This window comes from Argopecten irradians, chromosome 12, assembly GCF_041381155.1.
Source record: "Argopecten irradians isolate NY chromosome 12, Ai_NY, whole genome shotgun sequence".
Classification (NCBI taxonomy): domain Eukaryota; kingdom Metazoa; phylum Mollusca; class Bivalvia; order Pectinida; family Pectinidae; genus Argopecten; species Argopecten irradians.
The window spans coordinates 25,337,037-25,355,993 of NC_091145.1; the positions used below are offsets into that span (position 1 = coordinate 25,337,037).

General features: G+C 35.2%; 1 protein-coding gene across 1 annotated transcript; it reads right to left on the minus strand.

The window, feature by feature from the left end:
- Positions 1-1,325: 1,325 nt before the first annotated feature.
- Positions 1,326-18,029, minus strand: LOC138336521 (uncharacterized). Its single transcript, XM_069286030.1, has 3 exons — positions 17,995-18,029; positions 7,989-9,961; positions 1,326-1,533 (listed from the first exon to the last, which is right to left on the minus strand). Exons 2-3 carry the CDS (start codon positions 9,936-9,938, stop codon positions 1,459-1,461), a joined length of 2,025 nt encoding a protein of 674 aa, XP_069142131.1. The 5' UTR covers positions 9,939-9,961; positions 17,995-18,029; the 3' UTR covers positions 1,326-1,458.
- Positions 18,030-18,957: the final 928 nt, after the last annotated feature.

An 18,957-nucleotide genomic window follows, 5' to 3' on the forward strand; every position in this document is an offset into this window, starting at 1 on the left:
GAATCTTGATAGTCGACATGACCGTCAATGTGGAATCCCCGACATTGATAACACAAATGGTTTTGACTTTCATCAACATCACTGCTACATTATTATCGTCAATACGACAAAGATCACATAATTGTTTTTTTTTGTTCTATCTCACATTTAAAATCACCGTTCTCCGTAAAAAGTTTCAATTTGTGATTTGCATTGTCTCCTACAACAATACGTCCACCAGACAGGAGGACTACTCCACGGGCAGTACAGTCTTTCTCGTCAGTGGGAACTTTGATGTTGATCTTTCTGGTCATCTTCAACTGACGTTCGGACAATGCCGCAGTATTTGGTAGTTTCCTCAATTGTTGATGGACGAGTATCTTCCCCAGGGTAAGACTGGTCTTTGTGTCCAATGTGAGTATGTCAGAATTATACTCGTGTCTTAGACTGGTAGACCTTGACGACTTTTCCAACTCCTGTATCAGTCCCTTACACGACTCGACCTCCGCCTGACCTCTCTGGAACAGACTGATCGTCCCCACAGCGTCCTCCTTCAGGGCGGCATCCTGTGATGACGTCAGTGTCTTCTGCATAGCGAACATCAGCCGTTCACACTTCTTCCTCGATATATCTAGGTTTTCCTTCTCCTCTTTGAATGATGCTGTCAGTTTTTCTGTCAGCTCTTTCTGAAGTACATCAAACCGCTCGTTAATCTTTGTACGTAGGTCTGTTAAACTTTCTAGTGCGGTGACTTGGTCTTCTGTCATGGACTCTAGCTGCTCCTCGACATCTTTTATCAGTATCTCCATGGAATTTATGCATTTTCGAAGTTCTGTAAGAAGATCCTCAATTTTCGTGGTTTGTATCTTGTCCCGGAAATCGTCTGCTGATGCCACCGCCTCACATTTCCGATGATCGACGATGATACACTTGTGACATCCAAGGATCTGATGATCCTCACAGTAATACTCCAGTTTCTCCTTATGTTTACCACACCCAGTAGCCGACATCTTTCGTCGAATGGTGGCTGATTTATTTTCTTGCGTTATATGCTCGGGCTCACAATCATCGTGAAACAAATCATGATGACCGACTTTACAAGATTCACAGAAGTAATATTTGGTTTGCTCACACCAAAACTTCGCCGGAATGTTCATATTTCCTTTCTTCTCACAAGGCTTACACATGATCAGTGTGTTCGTATTTTGTAGAAGTTTGATCATTTCTGCCGCCAGATTGTTGGTAGGAAATTGTTCGGCCCAACGTTGTTTGTCTTCTGACTGGTTTAACGGCTCGGTGTCCCTACGACATACTGGACACGAGAAAGAAGACGCCGACGCCATCTTACCTGATGATTCATTGACGATGTAGCTAGCGAGACACTCTTGACAGAATGAATGAAGACAGGGGAGGGACTTGGGATGTCGGAGCTGTTCCAGACATATAGGGCATTCAAACATCAAAGTGTCGAGTGATTGACTACCGAGGACATTGTTTGACGTCTTGTCCTGAACAACGCCACCTTCCGCCATATTGAGTTGGTGTTTGGGTAACCTAAAACGAAACTTTAAAAGTCAAAATAGTGTTATGATATAGGATCGTGAACGAGTAGTTATTCAAACTTTAAAATCACAAGGCTAATTTAATAAAAACTTGTTAAATGAACAAAACGAACACACGAAATCAGAATTACTTCTATCAAAGAGAAATCACCAAAGTAACAATAATTTTGGAACACCCCTCGTATATTAAGCTTAATTTTTATCACAAGCACTGTACAATCGAAATTATTTAGAATGTCAAAATGTGTTGTGGAAATTTATCTGCGGAGGCCATTTTTATCCTTATTGTTATTGGTGTATGCCTCTCAAACCGCTTACTGTAATATATGACACAGTGATACATACAAAACATTTCATGGGATAATTACATGTATATTAATCCAATACGTACGCTTTCATTCAGAGAAATGTCTACAGTATATTTGAGGCAAAATATTCAGCACACGAAAGCAGGAACATTTTTGCATGTTCAGATTTATTGCGAAGCACATTTAAAATCAAATAAATCACATTTTTGTTTTATGTTTATTGTGACATGCATCCAATCAAAATAACTCAAAAACATACGAAATGAAACAGATGGATGATCCCCGTGTATCAGTTTTAAATCTGCCATGGCACCATGATAAGTGGTCAAATATGTTTTAAGCATTACCAGGAAAATCCCAAATCAAACATCTTAGTCTGTGTTTCCGGTAAATAAATTAAAGCACATACAATTATAAACCGACTCCTACACATGTATATATATATATGGACATCTTGTGTCACTATCACCCTCTCCTGTACCTGTTGCCCTTTCCAATAAATATTACTACATATCATCTTAGAAATGTGCATGGTCTTTTTTTTTATCTTATCTCAATGCCTCTTCCGGTATTAGATTCACAAGATAATGGTACTTTTAACTGTATTTAAACCAGCCACGACAAATTGGGAATGTCGAAAATAAAAGATCGATGTTTTAAAAACCTCAAACCAAATCACGTGTAGTGAAATATGACTAATTACCCAAATAATTAATCTAAACATAAGATTGAATCTATGTCATAACGTTTTGATATCCCAGTTAGGTCACCCAGTACATTGTATCTTATCTATAAATACACGATCTGTAGATACACATAGGTATATTTGTCTCAATGTTAAACCAATAAGAAACGAAAGTAACTCTAAATACCCTAGCATAACGTTATATGGAGGAATAATTGATACAGGGTCTAATATTTATCTACTAAGATACAACGGTTAAATGGTTTCCATTATGCAAATTAGCGCTTTCTCCTGAACTACGATTGTCTACTTTCGTCTTAGCCTATATAAGTACACCGTTGTCTTCGTGGTTCAAAATAACAATGTAATTTCCCGAATTTTATTCTGATACAAGGTTATAGTATCCATTCTTCTTTAATAACATATTGGTATTAAATTATTACCTCACAGGTAGGCTGACTCCAAACAGCTTTCTGTGCTTACACAAAAGACCGCATTTTATCTGTTTATCTTCCTCATGATATCGTAACGCCCATCAGGACTATTCTAATATTCAACACAGATGGACTGACACCAGGTCCGGATGTTATCTTCACTACATTACAGACCATGGCCTACATTGTTACATAGTTTTACACTGAGAATTTTACATTTCAAGCTATCTATAGAGATGTTCTGACATTGTGAATTGTTATTCATACACAATTAGTTTTTGTTTCAAAAAATAATATGGATCCTCGGTATTTCAGGAGTTGCTATTACTTTCATTGTATCCGCCCCTGGTATACGTCATAGCAAAACACTGACCAATCACAGGCCTGCAGAGACTTCCATTGAATATTACAGAGACAGCGATGCCCAACTTCATAGGCACATAGTCAACCACAGTACCATTATTCAACTCTTTCTATTGACAAAAAAAAACCCACAACAACAACAACAAAAAACACAAAAAACTTACTACAATGTACATGTCTCATCTGTGATCGCATACAGAACATTCAGTGTTACTATGGCATATTGCAGGGATGGATATCACGACAGTGATAGTAACCCCTGGAAGAACGAGGGTTTTGATTTAGATATAAGTTTAATTTGTAATTGAAAATGACTTAAAATGCATGTCTAATTATAAAATAAGCTAAATTTGTCATTATTTTATATATAACAATTAAGTGAAAAGATCCAATAAACTTCTGTATCACCAGAAATCAAAACAATTTTTCATCGGTAATACTACAGGTATAAAAGTGAGATAATTCTACCGAATGAGTATATCTTGATATATGGAGAAAACAAAGAAGTGATAAATCAGCATAAATTCTCGATCTGCAGTGGGATGCTCTACCACTGAGCTACATGTATATCCCCTTGACAATCGCAATTGAAAAATAGATCATACATATTTCTGATGCAATAATATCGGATTCAGGGGTCAACATAATTATAAACTACTTAAATAATTATATAAGCTATTTTTCTGAACTCAGAACAAAAATGAAATAAAATATAATAATTTAAAGTAAAGTTATATTTGTATTGTTTACTAACTGACACCCTTAAACACACGTATTATAAACCGTCTGCTAACTGGAATATCATTACATCATCACCCCAATCCGTCGTCTGTGTCAATGTGTAAACGTACCAAGGTCGTAGGTTTATGCATGAAGATACCTTAGGGTCGGTGCATTTTGTATGATATTCAGAATATCCTATTTTTTTCTGGGTTCATGGTAATTTCAGCGGCAAAAGGACAAATGGTGAATATTTACATTTTCATTGTTGAAGTTCTAATTAATTAAATATTAGAATAGAAATGCTATTTATTGCAGTTTTTTTATCTGCAAATCTTGGGTTTGTGAAGTTCAGCTTAGAAAACTGATGAAAAACTAAAAAAAGATAAACATTGGTAGACTGGACAAATGATGAAATCGGGAAAGAGGAGATAACCCTTACATGCTTGTGACTTGATATATCGTTAACGACAGGGGCTCGTTTACATGGAATTTAGTGGATCAACTATGTGTTTTTCCCTGTATATTCTATTCAATGTATCCCAGGGGTGTCGTTTTTCGGGATTATAAAAATACAGAAATAATAGAAAGTCAAACTAATCATAATGCACATACATTTATCCAATGCTGATGATTAAGTTAAGGGGTTTTAAGCTCTCCCTACCATGTCCTATATTCTTACCTAGCTGACGACGAAAACGATACATGAGAATACCTTTCGGTTGCCGACGTCATCATTTTTCGCGCACATGATAATCTCCATTAAACATATATATACTGTATATATATATATATTTTTTGTCAAATGTGTGTACAGCAAAAGGTCAAGATAGCGAAATATATTTCAATTGTGTCACATTGCACACTTTTCTCAGTATAATGCCCTAACGTCAGTATATACGGAGACTTGCTAGAGCCCCAAACAATTCGATCATCATACATGTACCGTTAGGTCTAGGCCTATCCTCTGAAATTTTATTCGGATAGATCAGAAAGCTGCAGGTAGGATGTTATAACTTATTAAATGATCTTCAAAATTACTCTGTTATCATATCATGTATTTTTGTAGTATCTTACGTATCCGTTCGATATATATAATATAAAAACATGGGCTACTAAAAGGGATATCAAATTTAACCCTGCTAACACAGAGTCTGTTATATTTTCCAGGAAAACTGTTAAAAATCATCCTGTTATACACCTTTATAATAATCCTATTACTGAAAATACAACACATACACACCTTGGTCTTTCACTTAGTGATGATGCTAAATGGAATCTACATATTTCAAACACATATGAGAAAGCTTTTAAAAGACTAAATATATTAAGATTGCTAAAGAACAAAATTGATAGGAAATCACTATGTATATATCTTACATTAGACCAGTAATTGAATATGCAGATATTGTTTGGGATAATTATACACGAGTTCAAAAAGATCTATTAGAATCAATACAACTAGAGGCTGCAAGATTAATAACAGGCCTACGTAAAGGCACATCTCATAATAAAGTATACAAAGAATTAGGATGGGAAACATTAGAATACAGATGATATAAACATAAAGTCATTTTAATGTATCGAATAATGAACAATGAAACACCAGATTATCTAAGAGATATTATTGAACCTTTTATACATGATGAGACACTCTATAGGTATTCCCTTCGCACAAACAGATTATTTTATCCTCGCTTAGTCGCACAGTAAGCTATTTTGAAAGTTTTTTTCCAACAATGTTCAATGAAATGATTAAGATAGCTGATGAAATCCATAATATTGAATCATCCACACAAATAAAAATAACCAAATTTCAACTAACATAACTGATGTGTTCAAATACAGGGATGTACAGATTGTAATTATACTGAAAATAGAAATATATTAACTCACGTGTCTAATTATATAGCTCAAACAAAGAGATTTAAAGTTTGATTTATTTGTGTAATTAAAACATTTATTATTCTGGTATATGAAGCCATGTAGATCATAGTAATGGTAAGTCTTATAAAATTATACATTATTGTTTATATGTACATGTACCCATAATCCTTCATCCCTGGAGATCCAGCTTGATACAGCTAGCAACTAACAATATCTGTGTACTATGGGCAGCCTAATGAGACTTATCCAAATTCATTTTTGAATTATCTCTCTGTTAATATGATTATCATTCTTCTTCTTTTCTTTTATTTAAAAATATTATTATTTTACATACTCTCAAGTATAGTTAGAATCATGTGATAATATTTGGTTATTATATGAAAAATGAAAATTAACTGTTAATTTATAGAGTTAAAATAAATAGGATAAAAAATTATGTCATTCCTCATCTAGGAGTTACCTCCCCATATTTTCATAAACCTCACCATGTATATATGTTTTATATAATTGTTTGTTTGTACCACTAATATCAGGAGAAGACTAGGGTAGGCGATGCCTAATGTCCAATCCAATTGACACTAACATCTTTTTGTTAATAAAATATTTGGAAATTAAAATCGTATCCGTTCGATGGCAAACTGTTAACCGTTGCTCGACTTAAAAAGAAAAATCAAATTCAAATGATATACAATTTACATGTACAGACATGTAAACATGTGTGTACAATTTTTAAAAGTTGGACAAAAAACCCACTGTAGGAATGAGGCCTTCCAGAGTTATGCTTACCCGGGTATATAAAACCTGGATGCAGAAAGTTTTCCATTTTGACAAATAAGGATGTGTATAATCATATAAATCTTAAACATTCTCACCAGTTATGAAATATTCATGGTTTTCTCATTGTGCGTTGTTTCAAAAGATAATGTAGGAAGAAATATGACAATGTATGATCAAATTATGTAATATTCCAAGGTGTATTATCCTCAATGAAACAGCTAGTTCACAGAAAATGTACATTTATAATCTAATTTCATATGTTATACTCATTTCTATTAGTTAGATCTTTGAGGTTATTTTTCCATAGACCGGATGAAGTGTACGTCAAGTATTATGACGTCATATATACTAAACAGTTTCGCGGGGAATTCTAAAAGCGGCACAGTCAATGACCATAATAAATTAATGGATAAGATATCACTGCGCCACAACTCACTTTGCTTTATTGTAAAAAATTAGTAATTTATAATATATAATATATGAGAAATGTATGCCTTATTAGTACCTGAGTGAGTTATCTGAATTAAATTATAAGCATTATTCTCAATATATTTTGGTTTTATGAAGTCAAAGACAAAAAACGGACAGACATTGCTTTAATAGACGCTTCGCTCCGTCCACAGGGCCTCGTTACTAATGATGATATATATAAGATAGTTCACGTCTATTTATAAATAGACGTGATCTATCTTATATATATCATCATTAGTAACGAGGCCCTGTGGATAGCCTCGCCTACTTCCGTTTACTTAAACCGTTTTGTGATGGATATTAGCGGATACGTTATATGAAATAAAAAAAAAACAGGAAATAAAAATCAGGATTCTCGGAACATAGTGCCTGTGTCGTCACGAAAATTCATATTCGAGTACGGTAACGCATACATAGTTTTTATGTGACCGACTTTTAACGTTTTAATCGAAGTACCCCTCTCAATCAAAGATGGTGGCTGATATCCTTTGTCTTTTTATATATAATCAATACAGATTTTTCTCGCAATCGACTATGTACAATATATTTGTATTAAGTTTTTTTTCTAGTCAGAAATAACGTGATTCGGTTCATAAATAATTTCCAAACACAACTCATCAACATGATTTCACACTGATATATAAAAATTCATATTAACTCAATGTCTTCATGGAAAACAATATTAACGCACAGTTTATGTGACTACGTACTAATCGAAATATTAAGTTTTTTTTCTTTAAACAAGCTGAAACAAATGTACAAAGTTCCGTTGTTCTGATGACGCACTTAAAGTGATCACTACCTTATCTTCCCACACAGAAATCGCCCTCGGTGGTTTTATTTCATCTGATGACGTCAGCAGTTCCCTGACGTCGGTTCCGTCCCCAGACATCTGCATGACGTTGAGGGAGACCCGTCCACAAACATACACGTTACCCTCCCGGTCTACGTCTATACCTGTCGTACCCTTCACGACCCTGACCTTCAGTACATCTGTGTGTGTCCCGTCAGACAGTCGGGTGACGGCTACAGCGTCAGGGTCAGAGGTGTGGATGCTGGCAAAGACACGTCTATTCACCTTATCACTGCCGAGATACAGACATTTAGATTCAATGTTATGGAGCATGGTAGCTTCACCTCCATTTTGTGGTACACTGTAAAGTGATCTTGGTGTACCAACAAAGAACGTGTTGTTATTGTATGTGATACCAAAACAGTTTTCAGTAACGTTTTGAATCTTGATATTCGATTTGACAGTCAATGTGGAATCCCCGACATTGACAACGCAAATTGTTTTAACTGTCACCAACATCACCGCTACAGTGTTGTCGTCAATAAGACAAAGGTCACACGGTCTATCACCTAGCTTCATCTCGCATTGGAAATCACTGTTCTCCGTAAATAATTTCACTTTGTGATTTGCATTGTCTCCTACAACAATACGTCCACCAGACAGGAGGACTACTCCTGTCAGAGTACAGTCAGTCCCGTCAGTGGGAACTTTAATGTTGATCTTTCTGGTCATCTTCAACTGACGTTCGGACAAAGGCTTACATACCACAGCAGTCAGTAGTGTCCTCTGTTGTTGATGGACAAGTATCTTCCCCAGGGTAAGACTGGTCTTTGTGTCCAATGTGAGTATGTCAGGGTTATACTCGTGTCTCAGACTGGTAGACCTTGACGACTTCTCCAACTCCTGTATCAGTCCCTTACACGACTCGACCTCCGCCTGACCTCTCTGAAACAGACTGATCGTTCCCACGGTGTCCTCCTTCAGGCCGGTATCCTGTGATGACGTCAGGGTCTTCTGCATAGCGAACATCAGCCGTTCACACTTCTTCCTCGATATATCTAGGTTTTCCTTCTCCTCTTTGAATGATGCTGTCAGTTTGTCTGTAAGCTCTTTCTGAAGTACATCAAACCGCTCGTTAACCTTTGTACGTAGGTCTATTAAACCTTTCAGTGCGGTGACTTGGTCTTCTGTCATGGACTGCAGCTGTTCCTCGACATCTTTTATCAATATCTCCATGGAATTTACGCATTTTCGAAGTTCAGTAAGAAGATCCTCAATTTTCGTGGTTTGTATCTTGTCCCGGAAATCGTCTGCTGATGTCACCGCCTCACATTTCCGATGATCGACGATGATACACTTGTGACATCCAAGGATCTGATGATCCTCACAGTAATACTCCAGTTTCTCCTGATGTTTACCACACCCAGTAGCCGACATCTTCCGTCGAATGGTGGCTGATTTGTTCCTTTCGGTGATATTTTCTGGCTCACAATTCTCGTGAAACAGGTCATGGAAGCCGACCTTACAAGATTCACAGAAGTATGATTGGGTTTGCTCGCACCAAAACTTCGCCGGAATGTTCATATCTCCTTTCTTCTGACACGGCTTACACATGGTCAGTGTTCTCGTATTTTGTAGATGTTGGATCATTTCTACCGCCAGATTGTTTGTAGGAAATTGTTCGGCCCAACGTTGTTTGTCTTCTGACTGGTTTAACGGCTCGGTGTCCCTACGACATACTGGACACGAGAAAGAAGACGCCGACGCCATCTTACCTGACGATTCATTGATGATGTAGCTAGCGAGGCATTCTTGACAGAATGAATGAAGACAGGGGAGGGACTTGGGATATCGGAGCTCTTCCAGACAGATAGGACATTCAAGCATCAGAATGTCGAGAGATTGACTACCGAGGACATTGTCTGATGTCTGGTCCTGAACAAATCCACCTTCCGCCATGGCAATGTGGCGTTAAACCAACCCTTAAAACAAAAACAATAATAATACAAATTAAAAAGCGCAACAAAATCTTTGTCTGTCTTGAACTTTAGAGATGAATGAAAAGTGTCAAAAGCGCCCCTTTGAATTCCCCAACATATCAGTAAAGAGAATGTTTGGAAATAAAATAACCGGGTTTACGCTCTGAACACGCTATATACATAATTTATGGGAAACACTAGTTTAGATAGAAGAAATCTTTTTGAGAAGTAGGCATGATAAATATGTTGTGTTCAAATTTCGTGAAAAATCAAGGAAGAGTATAATAATTCGTCAACACGTAGAAACAAAAGTAGTTTTTTTAATGGCTGTACTTTATCCTCTATTTCGCACACAGTACAGACAGATAAATAAAATAATTACAATTTTTAGAAAAAAAATTCGATTTAAACGATAGACAAAGCTAAAACTGGATTTAGTGCATATAATCATTACATTAATTGATTGGTTATTGTAAATGTGGCTGTTATAACTATTTTATCTCAATTACGCAGGTGGACTTGTAAATTTATATTTGATATTACTCCATACAGACCGTGTCAAAATACATATATCTTTGCTGATTTTTTATAACGTTACATGATTATTAAAATTGTTAAAAAAACCGCTAAAACTCAATCAATTTTTTATCGAGATATATTTCTTATGCGATGAACAAATTTCTTGATTTCAATAGTCCAAAGAACTAAAACATTTAACCGCTGACGAACTACTTTTAGTTTGCAATCTAATCAGAATAAGGTAACTCAACATAACATCCGAAAAAATGAAGAAAAACAATCGTCAAAAACGCGATACTCCGAGCTTGATTTCAATTTTTTATCAAACATGGTACACTTTACTGTTTAATGATTAAACAAATCAAAATCAATTGTTCAGTCTGCTGATCTTGAGAAGATCGGTATTAAATATGGTTTATCAATCAATCATTTCACGACTCAAATCAAAGATAGCACTATAAAAAGACAAGGGTTCAGATATCACAAAGAGTCACAACATCAACATACTACAGTCTCCTAAAACACGCCTGCATGCCCGTCACACACGCAACATTCTTCTTACACGGGAGGCCGTCTTTACGGTCCCCGGATGTTAATAGGACGTAAATCAAATCAACCAAGAAATCAACCAACTAATCGAAGACGATCCATCGCTGAGCAGACATTTAGAACATTTTGGAGGTATGTCACCGCTCATTTGTGTGAAAGTTGGGTGCACAAATATTTCAAGGACTCTAAATATATCTTCTTGATTCACGAAAAAAATGATTATTTATTTTAACGACATTGTAAAATTCTACATTTATACAGATGACTTTCTAGTAGAAGAATGAACGATTTTCAATTTGGGATTCTCCTTGATTGTTCATAATTTTGAAAGCGAAGTTTCATTGTCTTTACAAAACTGTAGATTGATTAAACTATATTGTTATTTAACATTGATTGCATAATTTACTTGTCATTATGAATAAAGTAATCAGTACAAGATATGCTATAATGGTCGATATATTGGACCCATTTAAGCGATGCATATCGCATGTCTTATTTACACAAATATACTATAGCCACATGTATAAATAGTAGAAAATTACCGTAGCCTCGTGAATAATTTAAAAGTAAATAAATAAAGAAACATCATTTTGATAGTTGGTTCATTCCATGAGGCACTGCATTAGCAAAAAAAAAACAAAAAAAAACATGTGTTTAATCAGTGCTTATGGAGGGAATGGGTTGTCAGAAACAAATATAATTTGACAAATATCGAATTTTGAGCATCGTCTGCCCATATTTGTGCACGCAATAAAATCAATCTAAACCAATAGATATGTTTTCGTTTGTCCAATATAAAACAAAAGTAAACACGTAGTTGTCATCCAAATATTACATGCACCAACATTTGATTAATAAAATATTATCAATATTAATATATTTACACCTATATGTTATTTTTATACAGCTACGATTGTCTACTTCGTTTTAGATTACAGATATACACCATTACAGATGTTTATGCATTCCGGTCGGGTACGAAATGGTCCCTTCACATGTGTGCTAGTGGAACACTGCCGCAGTGAATCATTTGATTCGTTAACATCCATGTATCAATATGGCGGCCAGGTCACCACAATCTATTCGGTGGACCCACTTAAATGTCTCGAGCTCGCAGATCTATTATTTGGCGGCTACCTCATACTTAACATGACGACCACCGGTATAAACTAATTGCCGGTTGTCGGATAATTATATATTGCAACCGCCAAGTAATCTTTATTGTATTTTCGTTATCCTGAAAATTAGTACATCATGTGACAGAATACTGGATTCTGATTGGCTACACACATGGCTACTATTTGCAATAGTGCCCGGGCAAGCGGGCACTATTGAAGTGGCGCGAAATGTTGAACGTGAATGTATTGTGACGTCACCATTACATGACGTCATTATAACGTTGCGCTTCGACCAAGACGTCAAGATGGCGGACAGGCTGTTGTGTGCGGGGATGGAAGCAAATTTTGCTGTTCTACAGAAGAAAGTTCACTCATGTTCTATTTTGATATACTTTTTAATCTGTCATGAAGCTGAATCCCGTTTTAAGAAAACACATAATTCCGCGACAATTCATATGTTGTACTTTTAAACGTAACTAGTGGAACAACACCTTAAGGGGTGTTGCGAATGAAATGAGAGACGCTAAGGACCATGAATTGATAACTCATGGCAATTAACCGAAAGAAGTGCAAATTATGCGCTTCATGCATACAATATGAACAATGTATACATTGCATACGTGTATGGAAACTGAATAAAGTTATAACGCACAAAGGACCATGCACATGGCTACAGGTCAGTCAATTTTTTGATTGAGGAGTCATTTGAGGATTTTAACCCATTTGACACTGTGGCCTTATATTAAGGTCAAGTCCATTTATTTGAACAAACTCTGTAGCCTTCCATTTCAGCATGTTACAGAAGTAACAGAACCAACACCAGGAATACAAAAATCAGGTCTGCATGACTATTGACAAAAATTATTGCATGTGGAATAAAACTAGCACTCCCAATACAAAACCAGTAGCTAATTCTTTCACGACTTATCTTAATCTTTGGAAGGTAGTCCTATTCTTTTACCTATTGGAGGTGAAATAAAACTAGCGCTCCCAATTCAAACATGGTAGTTTGATTCTTTTATGACTCAACTTAATTTTCGGAAGGTAGTCCTATTCTTTTGCAACTTATATAAATCTTCGTAAGATAGTCCTATTCTTTTACATCTCAACCAAATCTTGGAAGTATATTTTAATTACCAAACAAAAAGCCCCTGAATGTACACATTAACAAACATTTATGGTGAATAAAATAGGTAACAAGATTTTAAATAAAAATGTATAGTAATAAGCTTTCCAATGAAATGAAGAAAAAATCCCAATGTCATGATTACATAATATTTCAATTTGATCCGGACATATGGCTTCATATTCACTCAAAAGTGACAATTCTGAATATGTAATATGCATTAAAAGTTGCGTTAATTTATATTGGAATAAACCGGTTCGTATGAAAGTTAAGCAGGTCATAGTGATACCAATTACTATTATAAGTGATTAGATATTGTAAAACAGTAAACTGTTTCATTTTTACAAAAGGTGACAACCATAACAATAGTTTCAGAGGATTAAACAATGAAAGGAGAGCTTTTCGGGTTTTGTTTGTTTTTCAGAGATTTGGTATGGGAATTTTTCATTGTAATTGGGAAAAATAGGGGGTTTGGCATCGGGAATGGGGTCGACCGAAATTATATAAGGAGAAAAATCACTGACTTATTAATAATTTTACTTAATAAATCCATAATGAGTACCAGTGGGGTGGGGGGGCGTGTTAAGTATTTCCATGTTAAAGTATACACATACGCTTGTCCGTCATTGGTTGTACAATCATAAGGGGAGATAACTCTGTGAAAGACAAGTGGTTACCATGGGGACATTTCGTCTCAGTGAAATATGATGTTTCATCCCCCCTAATGTTCCTAGCCATGTGATATATTCAAACTAATCACAGGCACATATATATGACATCCACAAGTTTTGTATTCTTACATGTATCCTGGAAATATGCATGTTTAGGAATAATCATGTAAAAGATAATGACACGGAATTTGTCAATATTTTATGCTGCATGTTTCATAAGGAATGTAGAACAATACATTTATGCCATATTTTGCCTCGTAGTTATGTATTAACAGAATAAGCCTCACTTGATTGTCCTTTTAATTACAAGTTTCAATTTTGATTTTCGTACTTTCATCAGTATAGGTCACTTAATAGGACGCACTGGTTTAAATTATTTAGAAGATTGAGTTGTTTGGGGCCGAATGATTTAATACTTAAAGATGTCTTTAGGTTACGAGTTTGAATCTCATGTGGGGTAGATGCCAAGTACATATGTGTACTATATATGTACTGACTGCTTGTCTTGTCCATGTACTCGGATTTTTCTCTATCATCTCCTTAAATGATCCTGCAATTAATACTGATTCTGATATTTAATTCAAATAATGGCATGACATAAACGATTTTTAAATGTCATAATTATCATATAATAGTAAGAGCTGTGGTGGCCAAATGGTGAAGATGTCTCAACATATTTATCACAAGCCCTCTACCTTTGGGTTACAAGTTCGAATCCCATGTGGGGTACGTGTCAGGTACTGACTGTTGGTCAGTGGTTTTTCGCAGTGAACTCTGACTTTCCTCTATCATCTCCTTAAATGATCCTGCAATAAATAGTGATTCTGACATTTAATTCAAATAATGGCATGACATAAACGATTTTTAAATGTCCTCCACCAATAAACCTGGCACGTCCTTACATGACCTTTCCTGTTAACAGGACGTTTAATCAATAAAACCCATATCAATAGTCAGAGCCGAGTGGTTAAGATGTCCCGACATATAACCACAAGCCTAGCTCACCTCTAGGTCATGCTTGTAACTGGTTTTTCTTCGGGTACTCCGGCTTTCCTCCACCAACAAACCGCACATCCTTTAATGACCCTGGCTGATAATAGGATGCTAAACTAATAAAACCCACTCATGTATAAGTCTCTGCTAACCCTATTTTATCAAAAAGAATTTTTTTTTCTCATATAAATAAGAAAATGGTAATAATAGACAATATCGATGTCTATTCTAGAAGAATATTATGTAGAAGAACAGGGAAAGTACACATTCCTGTCGAGTGCCCCGACCAGGAATCGAACCCGGGTCTCCGGCGTGGAAATCTACGGCTCTACCAACTGAGCCAAAGAAGCATACATGTACATACATTTCTATATTTTGGCTATTTTTTAATTGTGTTTAGCATTATGCTAGAAAATATACCTAGAAATGAACAAATAAGCAAATTGCCTCTCTTTATTCAATCCCAGTGAAAAAAATTTCTGCGAACATGTAAAGAATGAAGTAATAAAAAAAAAATTCAAAAGCAAATAATATTTTTATTGGTACAATACCTTAACCGATATGACTTAAATTTTTTAAATGTATCTGCATAATGAGAGATATATGATTTTTTTAGATCTATATATTCCCAAAAGTTACTGTTTTATAATTATAAAATATTGGTTTTTTTTCTGGAATTGGCTGGGAGACCGAGACATTTTTTTAGACAAACTACTGGCGTACTGGGACCCTACCAGTAGTCGTGAAGGAACAGTAGTCATGATTTGGGAAAACATAATTCTTTGTATCTCATGAAACACATTATTTCCACATAAACAAAACAACACCATGATGAAGTATTCGTCAGCAGCTCCAGACATTCGTAAATCTGGACACACAGTAGAATATGCACATAATCACGACTACTGTTCCGTCACGACTAATGGTTGGGTACCTGTAGAGAACATTTTTTTAGAATAAATATAAAAAAAAATAAAAATAAAAATCTATTAAAAAGTTTAGTTGGTCTCTGAAATACGCGACACCGAATCCAAACTGAAGAGGCTGTTGAGTGTTTGATATGCAGTACATTTAATTTTTAAAAACCTGTTGTTACTATGCCCCCCTCCCCCTAAGTGTACAGTAACTTTTACGTAATGTAAACTGTAGGCCTAGGTGTCTTGTAAAACTGCAGTGCATATCTAATAATGTTGATTATATCAATTGTCAATATACCAGATTTTTCAGGTTTGTCTTCTTTAGCTGTCACTTATATTTAGTTTACGGCCATCCCTTGCCTGACATTGTTGCATGGACATGTCACTTTCGCTTTGATCTTATCAAGGTGCTATTTTTAGACTGCAGCTGATCAACAAAACATGTCATCTGATAACGGGAATGGTTTAACTACGCTACTAGTCTTAATCATACAATTAAGCAATATATTAGGAGAACATATTAAAACGGCATCTGTCTCAGAGTCTTACAATAGACTGTCAGTTTACGAGATGTTTTTAAATTCAATTCATGCAGTGTTGCCTAGCCTAACGCTTGATTCAGTCGCTGTCATGATCAGGCTCGGTACATGCAGTAGGCATACGAAAAAAATCATAATAAACAACAACGACCTCAAATATTAGATAGCGAATAATACTAGCACCAGCCGATAGTGATAGCTTTAACAAGTAAAATACATAACTAGGCCTACTTACCTGATATTGCCGATTGTAACTTGAAAATCGAGGCGGCTTTCAACATCAATCCAAACCTGTTCCAACCGGATACACAGGTGACATCTCACATTCCTTCTACCAGATGGCGCTAACATATGGCAGGTCTTTGTGCGGTTGAACGCCCCAAACAACATACATTTCCCCGATTTGCGCAATCCCCAACAAATATTTGGATATCATTGAAAGACTTATAAAACGTTTTATAAATTTAAGTAATAATATCATAAAATATAAGCAGAATGTTTCATATATACGATATATTTGTGAATGGTCCACTCGTCGATCTAATCGGTCAGAATAGCTTTGAGGGAAGGCGGCACAAGTCCAAAAATATCACGTCTGCCGTGGAAATTTACTGAGAACCTGCGAAATACCACCAATTTCCAAGACCGTCTTGTGGTCGTTCTTCGAAATATTTTCAAAAACCAAAAATACCGTTTTGTTCAGAATTACTTAAATTTTGAATGTGTAGAATCTGAGTTTGTCAACTTTTAACGTTTGTTCGCTAGGTCGGATTAAACAGAAACTAGCGATGAAAATGGCGATTTTCGCCTGTTTGACCCTAAATTTCTCACTCAAATGAATTTTCGTACAGTCAATATCTATCTCAGTCGATAGATCACGCCAGGATTTACTTAACTTTAAAATATCGTTACAAAGTATCTCTCAGTTTCCTTATTACTCAACTTGCGGTTATAAGCGTGTTGGTAGGTAAAAGTTGTCGTGTTAACATTCGTTCCGAAGGAACGATAACTCTGTTATCGCACCTTACGTCTCTCATTTCATATAATATGGTTTGGAAATGAAGATAGCATTGAGAGGTGTCACTTTGACGTGCTTCTGTTACGATGACATAAAAACAAGTCCCATCTGATGGTTATGTACTAAACCCATTATGGCCTTCGGCTTATGCACTATTCCATCCCTCGACAATACTATGAGGCAATTAGTGCCCTCTATAACAGGCCATTAATAGATAATATAGTTTCTGCGTAAGCCTGAATCTGGTTCAGTAGGTTTCACCTGATGGATATCAGTGTTAACCTAATAGAAAACGAAAGTAAACACTAAGATGTCATCCCCAAATGTGACATAAATCAATATTTCAAATATATACCAATATTTAATAATAAATATTTATCAATATTTAAAAAATACATACACATGTACGTTATTTCAACACAGATACGGACTGTCTACTTTCGCTTTTAAACATATTACTGTACAGAGGTTATATCAAACAATATCACTTCTTAATTGTTAGAGGTATTGTCACATAAATAACCGTACATAAACCTTTTCAAAATTATTGGCATTATAAAATTAATATGAAATAGGGCCTACTTACTTAAAGTAGCAGTTTCCATAGGAACATTGTCACTGTTTGTTACCTCGACCGCCTGTCGCCCTGTCGTAACGCTTCGTTTCAAAGAGAAAGACGATTCTAATATACAAACAAACACGGTCATAAATTAATCTAGTCCGGAATATTTTACATTCTTATTTTGCATTCCACGAAATCTTCGAGTTAATAGTTAAATGCTATAGTACATTAATAACAAGGGCGTACTTGTGAAATTACATAAATGAAGATTAATTATGTATAATTTACCATTTTAGTTTATAATATTATAGTTTGATATTATAAACGTGATCTGTAATAGACGATCATTTCCTTCATTTTCCTTTTGAGATAATCAATAGAGTGTAGAGGTCGATACGTTGTTAAAATCGTCGATATTTTTAACAATGGTTGTCTTGTGTTATTTCCATGAACATTTTGAGTGTGTAATCCGGCACACTTGTCATAGTGTCCGTGAAACTCATTCAGTGACGAATAGACAGTAATAGAACTCACGTATAGTAGCCATGCTTGTATTGCTATTTAATGATATAAAGAAACAAATGACGAATACATTTTTTTAATGCTTAGGATTTTTATCAATATGCAAATTTTGAAATCCAAAATTGTTTTTTACTTATTTTTACTTTTAATTATCACCCGCATGATAAACAGCATTAAGCAAATAAGCATTGGATGTAGTGATTTTTTAAATCAATAAGCATGTAAAGAATGTAAAGACTTTAAGTTTTTGAACTTTTTTCTTCTTTCGATTTTAACTTTCGATTCTATATATCTATCCATGTTATACATTAGCAGAGCCCTGTCCATTTTACAATTTTGTCTACCATACAAATGATGAATTTCGTTTGATATAGTAAACATTTAGAAAATACATTATTTTATCTGTTACCTCAGAAGTATATGACACGATTAATCAATTAATTACTTAAACATTGAATGTCAAAT

What these genes read in the sequence shown, in the direction of transcription:
- LOC138336521 (XM_069286030.1), bottom strand. Translation starts at nt 9,938, where the DNA reads ATGGCGGAAGGTGGATTTGTTCAGGACCAGACATCAGACAATGTCCTC. An exon ending in TTTCTGTGTGGGAAGATAAG is followed by an intron (nt 1,534 to 7,988) that starts GTAGTGATCACT and finishes GTTTCGTTTTAG; the next exon opens with GTTACCCAAACACCAACTCA.